The 15,260-nt window shown below is 44.0% G+C and overlaps 1 protein-coding gene and 2 long non-coding RNA genes across 7 annotated transcripts in view; 2 read left to right on the top strand and 1 right to left on the bottom strand.

Annotated features, from left to right (window-relative positions):
• LOC309367267 (uncharacterized protein) overlaps positions 1–11,182 on the bottom strand; it is a 32,262-nt gene extending 21,080 nt beyond the window's left edge. For 2 of the 4 annotated variants that reach the window (XR_014166971.1, XR_014166972.1), the window contains exons 1-2: positions 6,465–6,540; positions 2,375–2,474 (exon numbers count right to left, since the gene is read on the bottom strand). Coding sequence is in view for 1 of the 4 variants with exons in the window: in XM_081906690.1 (XP_081762816.1) it covers positions 10,115–10,173 (59 nt within the window). In the remaining 3 variants the exon portion in view is untranslated. Of the gene's footprint in view, positions 1–2,374; positions 2,475–6,464; positions 6,541–10,114 lie in introns of those variants that run through there. The other 2 variants (XR_014166970.1, XM_081906690.1) reach the window with 2 other exon arrangements.
• The window catches only part of LOC309367271, a 161,546-nt gene that overhangs the window by 101,146 nt on the left and 45,140 nt on the right, over positions 1–15,260 (top strand). The gene's annotated exons all lie outside the window — the stretch shown is intronic.
• The window catches only part of LOC309367383, a 249,841-nt gene continuing 241,188 nt past the window's right edge, over positions 6,608–15,260 (top strand). For both annotated transcript variants that reach the window (XR_014167113.1, XR_014167114.1), the window contains exon 1: positions 6,608–6,636. This is a non-coding gene — a long non-coding RNA (uncharacterized lncRNA). The remainder of the gene's footprint in view (positions 6,637–15,260) is intronic.

Raw genomic sequence — 15,260 nt, 5'->3', positions numbered from 1 at the left:
TGGACCAAGTATGAGCAACATCAACTGCACAAAGGCTTGCATGCTAGTTGCATTAGGGAAAATATATGATAACCAAGGAATCTGGGCATATCATTTCTCTGTGGAAAGGTAGCAGAAGATCATCTTTTCTTCACCACCAATTCTACCATAGTGGACTCCACAGCCAGGATGGTAAAGGATGATGGGATCTGTAGTCTAGCAACATTGGATGGGCACCAGGCTAGTAAAGGCAGATGTAGACCTTTAGCTGTGCTCTATGCTATGTTCAAGGGACGCGGGTGGCACTGTGGGTTAAACCACAGAGCCTAGGACTTGCCGATCAGAAGGTCAGCGGTTCGAATCCCCGCAACGGGGTGAGCTCCTGTTGCTCAGTCCCTGCTCCTGCCAACCTAGCAGTTCAAAAACACGTCAGAGTGCAAGTAGATAAATAGGTACCACGCCGGCGGAAAGGTAAACGGCGTTTCCGTGCGCTGCTCTGGTTCACCAGAAGGGGCTTAGTCATGCTGGTCACATGACCCGGAAGCTGTATACCAGCTCCCTCAGCCAATAAAGTGAGATGAACATCGCAACCCCAGAGTGGTCTCGACTGGACCTAATGGTCAGGGGTCCCTTTACATTTACCTTTATGCTATGTTCAGAGGGAATGAGGATAAATTTCCCCACCTTTAACACTCTTACTCCCTCCCCCCACTGGTTGCATTAGCATTTTAATGTGGTAGTCTTGGGGGGCACTTAGCAGAAACCATGTTTTGTCCAATAAACATTCCTGTATGGGGGTATCTTGACTTCACCTGGTTTTGGCACGCCACAATCAAGTGCCGTCACACAGTGTGGCAACTTAGAATTGCAATAAATGATCACTCACTCAAGAAGATTGCATCCCTTAGGCATTCAACAAGCAAAAGCCTACTGGACTGGCATGTGAACCTTACCTCAACGCTGGTAACAAGATAGCACCCCTCTCTTGCATATGAAGCACATTGTAGGTGGCGCTGTGATCTAAACCACTGAGCCTCTTGGGCTTGCTGATCAGAAGGTTGGTGGTTCAAATCCACGTGACAGAGTGAGCTCCCTTTGCTCTGTCCCAGTTCCTGCCCCCCTAGCAGTTTGAAAGCATGCCCATGCAAGTAGATAAATAGGTACCGCTGTGGCGGGAAGGTAAATGGCATTTCCGTGCGCTCTGGTTTCTGTCCTGGTGTTCCGTTGTGCCAGAAGTGGTTTAGTCATGCTGGCCACATGACCCAGAAAGCTATCTGTGGACAAACGTCGGCTCCTTCAGCCTGAAAGCAAGATGAGTTCCGCAACCCCATAGTTGCCTTTGACTGAACTTAACCATCCTTTACCTTTTTACCTTATGACAATTTAGGGGACTGAGAGGGCCATGTGGCAACATGTAGGATGATAAGGGGCTCAGGAGGAACATCTGGGAACTGCTGTTGCTGCCCCACAGCATTTTCTGCCTGCGGCTGTTGCTCCCCTCTGTCTAACGGTAGGGCCAGTCGTCCTGGATGATACCTGAGTTTTCCTATGAATCTTTGGGAATATAGGATGCAGAACAGGAATTTGAACTGGCTAACCTGCGTGCTGCCGCTTCAAACTCTCCAGCGCCATAATTTGCAGCGAGGAGCTGCAAAAGAGCTTCACTTCTTATGTTCCATATGCAAAGAAGATCAATGGCAGGGGTTTATGGTTGACAGAGACGGTATCATTCTCAGATCATATTCCAACGTCATTCTGCAAAGCGGCGGGGGGTCTTTTCTGTATCGCAGCCTAGGATCAGAAATGGTTTCATGTGTGTTTCTCTTTAGGCATGTGTGTGCGCGTTGAATGTTTGTTCTTTGTTTAAATAGGCCACGATTTAATCAAGGCAGTATGCCCAATAACGCAACCCATTCTCAGCAGCAGGCAGCATCTTTGCTTTATCATCAGAAGTGATAAACCTAGGGAGAGTGTCAGAGGGGTTAGCCACTTGGTCTTGTCAAGCATCTCCTCCAACACATTTGCTGTGGTGGTGTGGGAACCCCCCCCCTCTCTCTCTCTCTCTCACACACACACACACAATGCACATCTGCAATTATGAGAACCTGTTCAGAAGATGAGGAATCTTCAGAAGATGAGGAATCTGGCACTTGCTAAGAACTGAAAAAGCATAAAGACACCCAGCAAGTTATTGGTGTGTTGGTTGGTGGTCTGCGTGCGCGCGCACACACACACGCACACACACACACAATTTCAGAGGGGAGGATGCCAGCATATGGTTCCCATCTTGGAATTTCTCAAAGCTCTTTTTTCACGCTGACTCACAGATCGTTGCAACGGCTCGGGGACCCCCCTTGGTGGGAAAGTAACTAGTCAGTGACTTGGAATCGCTTACTTGACAACGTGTGCCCTGTCACACAGGAGGGGAACAAATTATAGCTCTCGGCAGTCATGAAGTCTTCTGATGTTATGGTTTTCTTATACAGAAGGAACTTCTGTGTAAGGAAAACACATAAAGAATGTTTATATCCTCCTCTATTTCATGTGTGTGTGTATGTGGATTGTGATTGCTTGTTGGCTGGACGGAATCCAGACCTTTAATGTACTGTTACTATTTGCACACAAGTAGGGGTGGGCAGACCTTCCCATTTCAGTATCTCTCAATTTCTCACTTAGAACGATCATGGACCATCCTAAAAAGCTGACCCTGATTTTTTTAGTATTTTGAAGACTCTATATAGACACATGCAAACATATACTAGAGCTGAAGTACATCCCTGCCCCCCATTTGTTTACTTTGATACTGGCATATCCTCATCAATTACATGTTAAGTTACCTTTGATTTGGTGAATTTCACAAAAGGCTATCCAAAGCCTTTTGCTTTGCAAAGGCTAAACACTTGGACTGATTGGCTGGAAAGGCTGTAAGAATGAATTAGGCATTTTGCTGTTCTCAAATGTGGCTGGATTAGAAGTTACAGTATTTTCCAGCCCTTTTGGTCAGTCACTATTTCCCCCCATCCTATTCGACTACTGTGAATGTCACAGCTACAGCATCCTCCCCTCCTTTCCCTTGCCTGCTTTTTTATGAATGGAATGCCCTGTTGGTCAATCTAATAAAGGTCTTTTCATTATACTTTCTCTCTATGTCAGATGGCATTTAGAGAGGTTAAAGGGGGGAGAGTTTCAGAAAACGCATGGCATTTTCCCATCGGCTACTGTTATGATAGCACAGATTAATGTGGCAAGTATGATGCATAACAGTTCATCAGCACATTTACGGCGCACATAGGCAGAAACACATTAAATGATACATTTTCTGTGAGGGTGAGATTTGGGCTCCTGAGTCCCATTACATCATCCACAGCATCTCTGTTGTCAAAAATCCAAAGGGGTTCTTTGCAAACATATTTTGCTTTAAAAATAAATAAATAGCCAAAGCTAAACCCTAACTTGACTTTTATTTTCTAGGAATGTAAAAAATAAAATAAAAGACATGGGTCTAACCGAGGCTGGCACTGCCCCTCTCTTCTATTTTTGTCAGTCTTTCACAGCTGTGGTTGCAATGTAGTAGCAATTATGGTAGCCCAAGCCAATAAACCATTCTGGGGAAAGGAGATCAGTTTCCTTCGTTTGTCTGACATGGCCCAGTTTGGGGCATTCCACCAGCTACTCCTCAGTCGTAGAACCTCTTAACAGATACAGCATGAATCATATTTCATTCTCAGACTCCTTTGAAAACAGGGGTTGGAACCAAAGCTTCTGAGTAATTAAAAAAGAAGAAGAAGACAAGAATATCCTCCCATGGTGAGCCACTCTATGCCGTATCAAGCCACGACTTGGCCTGTACACCTCTGTGTCTGAAAACAAGGGAGACTCTTTTGAAGAGTCTCACTGTTTATTTGCCTGGATCCCTCTGTGCAGACAGACAGCCCTGAGAAACTTCTGTACACATGCTACAGATGTTTTCCTGTCTGCCTTTTCTTTTGGCCGAATGTGTCTGACCTCTGACATGCCCACAGGGAAGGGAAACCAAAATAAAACACATATACAAAATGCGGGGACCAGCGGCTGGGCGGCAACACTGCTCTGAAGGCTCTGGACATGGTAGTAGATTACAAACTGAACGTGAGCCAAGTATAATAGTGGGTGAGACGACCTTACCCAGAAGGCAGTGCCATTTTTAAGCCCCATAAGAAAATGCAAGAATGAGCAAGCCATCCGAATGTTGTAGCCTTTGGGGAGACTTGTCTGGAGAAATCTGAGTCTAGAAGGGAACGCGGCATTGGAAGATGGAGGCTGGGCTATTTTTCGCACAGTGTAACTTGGAGAGCAGTGCAGGTGTTTTAGAAGCAGAGATGGTTTGAAGGAAAATTAGGAAAACAGTAGACACAATTGTGCACATTCTGCGTTGAGTAGAGCAGGCAGAGATTTCCTTCCCGTCCTGAGTTTGTTGCAATCAGCTCTGTTTCTTTTCTGCTACAGTTCAGCTTCTGCTAAAACCTGCATTATCTGTCTCACTCTTGGCTGTGATCGAAACGAATGCAATTAACTACATAAGTAATTTCAATACATTTCAATGGAAGGGAAATGTCAAAAACAATTCACACCTAAGAATTTTTGGGAGATGATTGTTCAAGGTCTTTGCAGCTATTGTTGGATATGTGGTGCCTTTTGATCCACTTTTAAGTCTTTTGGGAGACATGGAAAAGGATATTCAATCAGAGCACATAATGACAGTAGGGAATTGGTTGAGAGCTGTAAGAGTTTTCCTGGCCACTAACTGGCCAGGAAACACCTCAAATACCCTTGGTGATGGAATGGATGCTAAAATATTGTGCGATAGTTAAACTAGTAGAGATAGTTGGATCAAGGGAAGGAAGATTGGAAAAGAAGCAGTTTGAAAGATCATAGTACTCATTTTTTCGTTTATTTAAAGCAGCAGTATAATCTACAGGTTTTTTATGATTTCATGCTGCTGAGATGAGCAACATAAGGAATTCATCATTTTGAATGCTGAAATATTAAGAAATATTTAGGAATTGGCTATGAATGATCTAACAAAAGTTGGATCTGGAGCGGGTATCATTTGGGCTCTCCTTCCAAAAGGAAATAGGAGTGGGCACTATTTTCTAAAACAAGCTATCATAGACTGTGTGGGGTACAATTGTGCATAATATACGCTTACACCTTTAGTAGCCCCTGGTCTCCTTTTCAGAATTAACACCCATTTGCAGCACACTGCAGCTCAGGCTTTCCCCTCCTGTTTCAGGAGTTTAAACTGGGTAGCTAGACCTGGACAGTTTCAATCTCACCTGCTGAGAATATCAGCTTTCTGGTGTTTGGTGGGGACAGAGAACTCTTACAGTGAGCTTAATTAAGCATGGACTGTTTGACTTAGCTGGGCTTGGACTGCAATAGGTTATTTTTCCTGGCTGGGAGCCAACCAAATAAAGTTTGTCTAGGATAAGTAGAACAGCCAGCCTCCATCCTACTGCACCCATTCACGAGTGTCTGAGCCACTCCATGGAATGTGATAGTTTTTGAAGTGGGGAGATCCTCGATTCCTTTCTCCGTTTTGCGTTGTCTCTAAATGGAAACTTTCTGTGGGATCTTAGCTTGCAAATCAGTGATAACCACCCCACCCCGAAGCTAACGCCAATACCAGTCAGTTACTGCACTGTCAGGAAAAAGATTAACGTTGCGTCAGGGTGCGGAGGGCCATGTCTTTCATTATTCAGCATCTCCCAGCATTGCATTGCATTTTAAAATGTACACTTGGAATGCCTTAGGCATGTGACTGAAATGTAATGTATGGAGGCAGTGCTTTTTTTCTTTAAAAAAATGCTTAGGGGTACTCTCATTTTCCTACTCATATTGAAATACTGCCCCTCAGTGAGGCCAAAGTTAAATTTACAAAATGTTTAGGGGTGTGCGTACCCCTGCGTCCCTCTAGAAAAAACCCCACTGCCCTTAACCAATGACAGTTATCAGGATTCTTTTTTTGGGGGGGGGGGTGCCATAAGTATTCTTTAAATGTATGCTGTTGGTGTGACCTTAGAGAGAGAGTTGTGAGCAGATGAAAACATTAGCAGGATTGCAATAACACTTGGAATGTGGCAAGTACTATGGAGATAATGGTTTTATATAAAATCTGGACTATTGAAAAAGATGCAGTAGAAAAGGTTTAATAATAGATCCAGTGCTTTTTTCTAATTAATAATAATATATGTTTAGGGATACTCTCATTTTCCTACTCATATTGAAACACTGCCCCTCAATTAGATTCACAAAATGTTTAGGGGTATGCATATCCCTGCATTACCCCGCCCCCTGGAAAAAGCACTGTATGGAGGTGACAAGCTCATGCTGAGAAATACCTATAACATACTGTGGCGTTTGCCTGTTCGTTTGAAAATGTCTGTACAGGGGAGAGAGAAAGGGTTAAAATGTAGAACAATAGGAAAACTGGAGGCGGAGCTTACCTGTTTATAAAAGGGCTTACCCGAGGTTTGGGTGTAGTGGGTTGGTTGGTTGGGAAGGGCAGTTGGAAAAGCAGTTGGCAGGCAGTTGGAAATAGAGAGACAGTTAGTGCAGCAGGTTCTTATGTGAGGGGAGGTAGAAGAGATAGAGACAGGATAAAATAAGACTAAGAAGGTAAAGAGTAACAACATTTTGGAATGCAGTTAAAGTTTGTTTGTGTCTGCAATAAACTACACTCTTCTTTGTTAACTTGAGAACCTGACTGAGACTAAGTGGAGGGCCTGGTTGGTGGCAGCGGATTAGTGGTGTACGGGTCACTAGTCCGTGAGACAACCAGGGGCTCCGTACGAATGCCACACATACCATCACACATGGTAGGGAGTCAGGGTTGACTGCAGCTCCCTGTCAAATGTTCACCTGAAGCCAAAACCAGGTTTGCGTAATGTGTGAAACAGCCTTCAACTGCTGCTCGGTCGAAGATCTTGCTGGAGTCTTCAGCGAGGAAATTTCCTTTTCTAATTTCTGCAAAGGAATGTGCTTTGAATGCAGAACTATCGAAACAGGAGAGCAAATAGGAGTCATGAACACAGGCCTACCATTGGTGATGGTTTTAAAATGGGATGAGATAGTTGTGGCAAGCTTTCTCTCATTCACTGTTGAAAGTCAGCCTGAGTGAAAGTTATTGGGCCAGGTTCATCCCCCACAAGTGATTTTATGGGAGTTGGATGAAAGTAGACTCTGGGGGAGAAATTATCTGCATTTTTCAGGAGCCACAAAGGGCACATTTCTCTTCTGTTACTTGAACCAAAAAGTAATATTTACTGCTGTTTAAGCCATGGTAGAGTTTTTTGGTACCCCAGGAGCATCTAACTTTATTGACAAACAGAAGATCATGGGAATGATCCAAATTTTGTTCAAGGGACAGCCTACGGTTCAATGCCAGAGGAACAATGCCACATTAAGAAATGAAGGGAGATGCCAGTGAGCTGCCATGACTTGCAGCAGTGACAAAGGGTTTATTTATTTTAAAAGAGAGAGAGAAAAACCTTACTCTCTGCTAACTCAATTGAAAGGTACCCCCCACCAGAAAATTCAGTACCTCCACCCACAATTTCTTTAGACACTTCCTCCCCACCTTTGCAACCAGGATTTAGTTGAAATCTATATTTTCTACCTCAAAGTTTAAAAATGAACAAATCATCTATATTTATCAATCTTTCAAAAAAAATGTAAATGCTCACACAATTGGATGCTGGGTAGCTGGCAATTCATCAGATTCAAACTAGATTGCTTCTGTACATGTCTCATGATATGTTCAATCAGTTTCTCATCTATTTGTGTCACAGGCTGAATACCCATGGTCACCTCCAGACATTTTGTCTACATTCAGAAAGAACAGTAGATGCATCCTGGCCCCGCCCACAACAGCCACACTGAATTCAGGATGTCAGAGATTGGGCAGCTCTGTGTGGGATGTTGAAGACAAGCTCAATAGCCATAGTTCTTGCCTCTCTCCTTGTGTAGGCTACACACATGGAGGCAACTGTGTGTCTATTCCTATGAAGGGTTTTGTACCATGCTCTTCAAGATGCATTGGGGCAAAGATGCAAAAACCATTGATCAGAGGTGATTCTTGTTATTACTGCAGCTGTAAGATATGCCACTATGAGCAAATAAAGTGTGGCAAATCCTGATTCACCTGACATACAGTGGTACCTCGGGTTACAGATGCTTCAGGTTACAGACACTTCAGGTTACAGACTCCGCTAACCCAGAAATAGTACCTCAGGTTAAGAACTTTGCTTCAGGATGAGAACAGAAATTGTGCAGTGGTGGCGCGGCAGCAGTGGGAGGCCCCATTAGCTAAAGTGGTGCTTCAGGTTAAGAACATTTTCAGGTCAAGAACAGACCTCCAGGACAAATTAAGTTCTTAACCCGAGGTACCACTGTACTCAGAGAATAACACCGGTGTGAAGTGGCATTTTCTTCAAATTGCATGAGAACATCTATAATATTTAGCTAAGCAGCCTTGATTTGCTTGTTTAGATTAATCAAATGCTGTCTACATATGGTTATGAGGAAAGCTGAGAAGGGAACTGAATAATTAAGAGTTTGAGAAAACAAGAAGTCACAAAACAGGAACTCTTCTGAAATACAAGCCGCTAAATGGTTTGACTTGAGACCACGTTGCTCCAATAACACTGGAATGAGTAAGAGTTGCGCTGGGTTTTCTAAGAACAAGCAGGTGGGTAGAACAAGTGCATAGAATGATAGTCAGTGTTTGCTTGGATAGCAGACAAATGTCCAGTGAATGCAGACACAATCAAAGCTGTTCTTTTGCCCAGTAAGAATGCTAATTATACTGCCTTCGAGTTTCATAGGGTAAAGTACACTCTGTTCATGGGAAAAACCTATGAACACTTTGAGATAGCCTCCCATTGAGTCAGAAATTGGCAGCAATTACACCAGCCCTTTTGTCTCTGGTCTGACCCTAAAACGGTTTCAGCAAAAAGGGGTCATGGCTTTGGATCTGGAAGGAAGTAGGAGAAGGCAAATTATATGGAGAATTTTGTCTGTACCAGGGTTCCTTGGCACCCTCCACTGTGCCCCAAATCTTCACCTTTTCCCAGTTCAGTCAAAACAGATGAGAAGGTATCAGGGATACATTGCAGTTTGCAAAAGTTGGGCAACAGCAAATTACCAGAGCAATGTCTTTAAAACAAAGTTGTTGCAAAGCTTCTCACAGAGCATCATTCCTTGCCATGCCCAAATGATAGGTTCGTGTGGTCACCTTAAGAGATGAGCCACAGCCTCCATTTATCATTTAAAGGTAAAGGTAAAGGGACCCCTGACCATTAGGTCCAGTCGCAGAGGACTCTGGGGTTGTGGCGCTCATCTCGCTTTATTGGCCAAGGGACCCAGCATTTGTCCACAGACAGATCATGTGGCCAGCATGAGTCAGGCGCTCCTGGCGAACCAGAGCAGCGCTCGGAAATGCCATTCACCTTCCCGCCGGAGCAGTACCTATTTATCTACTTGCACTTTGACTTGCTTTCAAACTGCTAGATTGGCAGGAGCTGGGACTGAACAACGAGAGCTCACCCCATAACGGGGATTCGAACCACCAACCTTCTGACTGGCAAGCCCTAGGCTTTGTGGCTTTACCCACAGTGCCACCCGCGTCCCGCTATATATTAGAATCTTGGAAATTATAGGTGTCATTTCCCCTCAAAGTCTGCAAACCTTTATACAGCAGACAAAACGTTAATGAAGCACTCCAAGGTTCTATTGATCTCATTGGGAGAGCTATATTGCAATCCTATATATGCCTCCTCAAAAGTAAGTTTCATTAAATTCATGCGGCTTGTTCCCAGGAAAATTGGTATAAGGCTGCAGCCTTTGGCACCTGTTTAATTTCTGCCTTTGAATCGAGTGGGAAGCCTGCAATCCACAGAATGACTTGCGAGTTTCTGATTTGACTTGAAACATCTTGTTCATACTGCCATCAGACCCATTCCCATTTCGTTGCTACAGGTGTCCCAGAAAGTTAATTTTCATTGCTTGGGGTTGATATTCATGAGCTGCCTTATGACTCTGGGTGACTGTCACAGGGACAAGTACAGGTGAGCATTGCTAGTCCTATCCAAATTACCTTCTCTCTTCCGCTCCAAGTGCTGGGTGCTTCCTCCTATCCTTCCTCTCTTCTTCCATAGTTTCCTCTCGGCTGTTCTACGGCTGCTTTGCCCATCACTTGCTGCCTAGTCCATCTCTTCTCTCTACTCTGTCCTCAACCTGGGATGGTTACTGCACTTTGAAGGCTCACCATTGAATCTGGGGTGCCAGGCAACACTTGCACCTACCATCTGCACACACAGCTTGCTGTGATCTGTTTTTTTCTTACCTTCTCCTGGCCATTGAGACCTCATGAGGATGCTGCCTCCCTGAAGGAGAGAGAGAGACTAGCCATTATGACCTCATGTTGATAGTGGCCAATGAAGGAGTGAGACTGGTCATTCTGTCCTTGTGCTGATGTTGTCCACTTGAGGGAGAGGGATTGGCCGTTGTGACCTCATGTTGATAGTGGCCAACTGAAGGAGAGAGACTTATAATTGTGTCCTTGTGCTGATGTTGTCCACTTGAAGGAGAGAGATTGGCCATTATGATCTCATTCTGGTGCTGATAACAATGTGAATGATGAATAATAATACAGGGCATTATAGGGGCATTATTTGGGAATTATAAGGACAGAACTACCCAAACTGTATAGAAATTTGTTCATGTATGCGACTACAGCAGCAAGAATGTTACTTGCCCAAAAATGGAAAGAAGAAGTCTCATCAAAAGAAGAATGGATACAAAACCTTATGGAATACGCAGAAATAGAAAAACATACCGGAAAAATAAGAAATCAATATCACAAACTTTTTATAGAAGAATGGAAATGGTTTATTGAATATTTACAGATAAATTGTAAACAGATAAGAACATTGGCAGAATTATTGTAACAACCTGCAGTTTCCTAAGAGTATATAATTAAAGTAGATGAATCAATGAGCAAATTAAGTTAATTTGGATATGCAGGAGGTATTAAAAATAAATTTAAGGAACTGCAGAAAGAGAGGGAAGGAATTCAAGTATTGAAATGTTAAAAGGATTGTAAAATTAGTGAAATGTATAAAATTGAATAATAATAATAATAATAATAATAATAATAATACGGGCATTCTTATATAACAAAATATATTTTGTCTTCCAGTGAAAGCAGGGAAAACAAGCTTCCTGAGGAATCCGTCAAACCTTCAGGTGTATTAGTCCTTTGTTGCTTTGTTTGCTTCTGCAGACAACCAGGGACCTGCATCAGGCTGGACTCTGAATTGGTTCTGTGAGAAACAAATAGGAGATTGGGGTGGGGGGCGGGTTGCAAAAGCAAATGTTCTGACATGAATTGCTGCCCTAAAGGGGCCTGGCCACCAGGTTGTTTCACATAAAGCTCTAAACGGTTACCAGATGAGCAATAAAAGCAACTTCCCAGAACAGCAGATCAGCTGCAAGCTTGAGTCAGTGCATTTTTAGGATAAGGAGCCATGGAGTAGAAGCCTTCCCCACCCCCAAGTTGTCCTTACCTGGAACAGTTTGCTTCTGCTATTGTGTTTTGGTCAAATGAACAGGGGGGGAAATGCTAGCCATTTAATGTGGCTTTGAAGAGGGGTGTGTACATCAGTTTTTCCCATTTGCACATGTGATGAATTGTTCTAATGATCAGCAACTATATGGATACTTATAAGAAAGATGATGCCACAATGAATTTGTTAGTCTTTAAGGGACGCGGGTGGCGCTGTGGGTTAAACCACAGAGCCTAGGACTTGCCGATCAGAAGGTCACGGTTCAAATCCCCACAACGGGGTGAGTGCCCGTTGCTCAGTCCCTGCTCCTGCCAACCTAGCAGTTCGAAAGCATGACAGAGTGCAAGTAGATAAATAGGTACCGCTCCAGCGGGAAGGTAAATGGCATTTCCGTGTGCTGCTCTGGTTCGCCAGAAGCGGCTTAGTCATGCTGGCCACATGACCCGGAAGCTGTACGCCTTTACTTTAAGGTACCAAGGCTCCAGCCCTTTCCATGCATGTAGGACATGGTTGTCTAGAAAAAAATGCCAATGCAAAATCACTTGCCTGCATGTATGGGCTTTGAACCATTGGAGCGTCCAATTGCACAGGTCTCCCAGTTGCATGGAGATCCAACACGTGAGCAAGTGCTCTTGCATGGGAGATTCTCTAAGCACATGGTTGCTGCAGGAAGAAGGTCCAATGGTTGTTGTAAAGGTAAAGGGACCCCTGACTATTAGGTCCAGTCATGGCTGACTCTCGGGTTGTGGAGCTCATCTCGCTTTACTGGCCGAGGGAGCCGGCGTACAGCTTCTGGGTCATGTAGCCAGCATGACTAAGCCACTTCTGGTGAACCAGAGCAGTGCACGGAAATGCTGTTTACCTTCCCGCCGGAGCGGTACCTATTTATCTACTTGTACTTTGACGCGCTTTTGAACTGCTAGGTTGGCAGGAGCAGGGACCGAGCAACGGGAGCTCACCCCATTGCGGGGATTCAAACCGCCAACCTTCTGATCGGCAAGTCCTAGGCTCTGTGGTTTAACCCACAGCACCACCCACGTCCCTTAATGGTTGTTGTAGGTGGGGCTAAAACATGGCCAAAACCACCAATATGCCTCACACATGAGTAACATGTGAAAGGGGCATGCATCTTGACATTCTGTATGATGTATATTATTACCGTTCTTTTCTGTGTATAAGACTATGTTTCGTTACTTAAAAATTATGTTTAAAATAGGGGGTTGTCTTATACATGGGTAGTGCCTGGGGAGGGGGCTTGGGATTGGTTGATGCTGCGAGCCACAGATGGTCTCCAGCGTGTTATTTGTGTCTGTGGCAAGTGGTGGTGTTGATTGTGTGTTGCTGTGGCAATTGGGCGGGCAATAGACTGCTTCTGCCGGCAAGGGGACAGACGTTAGGAGGCTGTTGCAACACGCGTGAGTGATAGCGTGGGCCAGGCGGGTGAGTGACTTTCACTAATCCCCCCTAAGAGAAGCTCAACAACTCTGTGCAATCCTCCGCAAAAGAAAGCTCAACAACTCTGGGGAATCCTCCACATTTTCTTAATTTTTAGTCCCCCAAAATAGGGGGCGTCTTGTACATGGGGGCGTGTTATACACAAAAAAGTATGAAATATCTGATCTGAACAAGTCAAACTACTGAGACCTTTATAGATACAGCTACAATTTCAAAAAGCCATACTCCAAAATGGATGAGGAACAAAGACTGATGTTGTTGTTATTTTACATTTGTATACCACCCTATACCCGCTGTTCTCAGGGTGGTTGCAACATAATATCACAATACAGTGGTATCTTGGGTTACAGACACTTCAGGTTACAGACGCTTCAGGTTACAGACTCCGCTAACCCAGAAATAGTACCTCGGGTTAAGAAATTTGCTTCAGGATGAGAACAGAAATCGCACGACGGCGACACGGCAGCAGCAGGAGGCCCCATTAGCTAAGGTGGTACCTCAGGTTAAGAACAGTTTCAGGTTAAGAACGGACCTCCAGAATGAATTAAGTTCTGAACCCGAGGTACCACTGTATAGAAAAACAAGACAGAAACAACCCAATCAACCTTCCCATCTGGAACATATTTTAAAAGAGTTTTGGATGTCAATCAGCCAAATGTTTGGTTAAAGAGGAATGTTTCTGCCTGGCACCCAAAGGCATATAATGAAGGCACCAGCTGAACCTCTTGGGGAGGGGCATTCCACAGATGGGGAGCCACTGCAAAAAAGACCCGTTCTCAAGTTGCCACCCTCCGGACCTCTCAAGGAGAAGGCACATGAAGAAGGGCCTCAGAAGATGATCTCAGGGTCCAGGGAGGTTCATATGAAAATCCTTAGTTAAGGCAGACATCTCCGAGGGTGGAATTAAATTTTGTGCTAATGTGACCTTTAAAGCCCTAAATGGCCTCGGTCCAGTATATCTGAAAGAGCGTCTCCAACCCCATTGTTCTAACTGAGGTCCAGCGCCGAGGGCCTTCTGGCGGTTCCCTCACTGTGAGAAGCCATGTTACAGGGAACCAGGCAGAAGGCCTTCTCAGTAGTGGCATTGTCCCTGTGGTAGGCCCTCCCACCAGATGTCAAAGAGAACAACAACTACCAAACTTTTAGAAGACATCTGAAGGCAGCCCTGTTTAGGGAAGCCTTTAAAGTTTGATGCATTACTGTATTTTAATATTTGGTTGGAAGCCGCTCAGAGTGGCTGGGGAAGCCCAGCCAGATGGGCGGGGTATAAATAACAAATTATTATTATAATAATCACTCCGTCAGTGCAAATGTCTCTCCCTTCCTCCTGGCTTGGGGATTCTCTTCACTCCCTCAGAGCTGATGGCATGAAGAGGGAGCAGAAGGGGGAAAGACGCTGTTGAGTTAGTGGGGCTAGTTGTGCCGACTTCTGCTAGTGCAACTGTTCAGCTGAATCCGGCCCATAGATATATTTCATTGGAATACAAGCATACAATGGCTTAGCTCAAAGGCCGGTCACCTGCAGATGGCTAATTTGCAATTTCAGTGATTTTCTGCAGTGCTAACAAAGGACAAGAGAGAAATAAATAATTGCTTTTCATACCAGGTGCTTATTGAGCGGAAAAAGTTATTTGGACTCTGAATATCTGAATCAGAACAGTGTGAAACTCTATTTGAAGTTATCCCAGATGGTCATTTGTGAAATAAAAACTTCAATTTAATGTGCCAATTCAGTGTTACGGAGGCAGAGAATGTGTCACATTTGGATTCTCTATAGCATTGGCACAGTTTCCCTTCTAAGTGTCTGTGAAAGGGTTTTGACTACTTATAAAACCCATCCTTGCTCATTAATGTAAAATAAATTTTGAAGCCATCACAATATGTTCCTCACATTGATTCAAATGAATAAGAATTGAAATCTGAAAGCAAAGCAGCCCAGTCATAGAATATAAATTAATTTTGGATTTGACTTATTGAATACATACTCTGACTGAAATGTTCTCCATTTGTCAGAGTCAGAGAATTGAATCACAATAGGCTGCACTAAGGTAACACTTTATTCCATGTTTTTGACATTTCTTGACCTGATAATTTTTGCATTTTATGTGATCTTTCACACCACATAAAAGCCACTCGTAGTTGAAGTTTAGCATTCATATTTGTGTTAATTGTTTCCAGAAAAAAACCCTGCTTGCCACACTGTTAACTCAGAAAACCATG

The sequence above is a fragment of the Podarcis melisellensis genome (assembly GCF_964234715.1).
Source record: "Podarcis melisellensis genome assembly, chromosome: 3".
Classification (NCBI taxonomy): Eukaryota; Metazoa; Chordata; class Lepidosauria; order Squamata; family Lacertidae; genus Podarcis; species Podarcis melisellensis.
The sequence above is the reverse complement of the archived record's forward strand: the minus strand, read 5'-3'. Positions and strand labels throughout refer to the sequence as shown.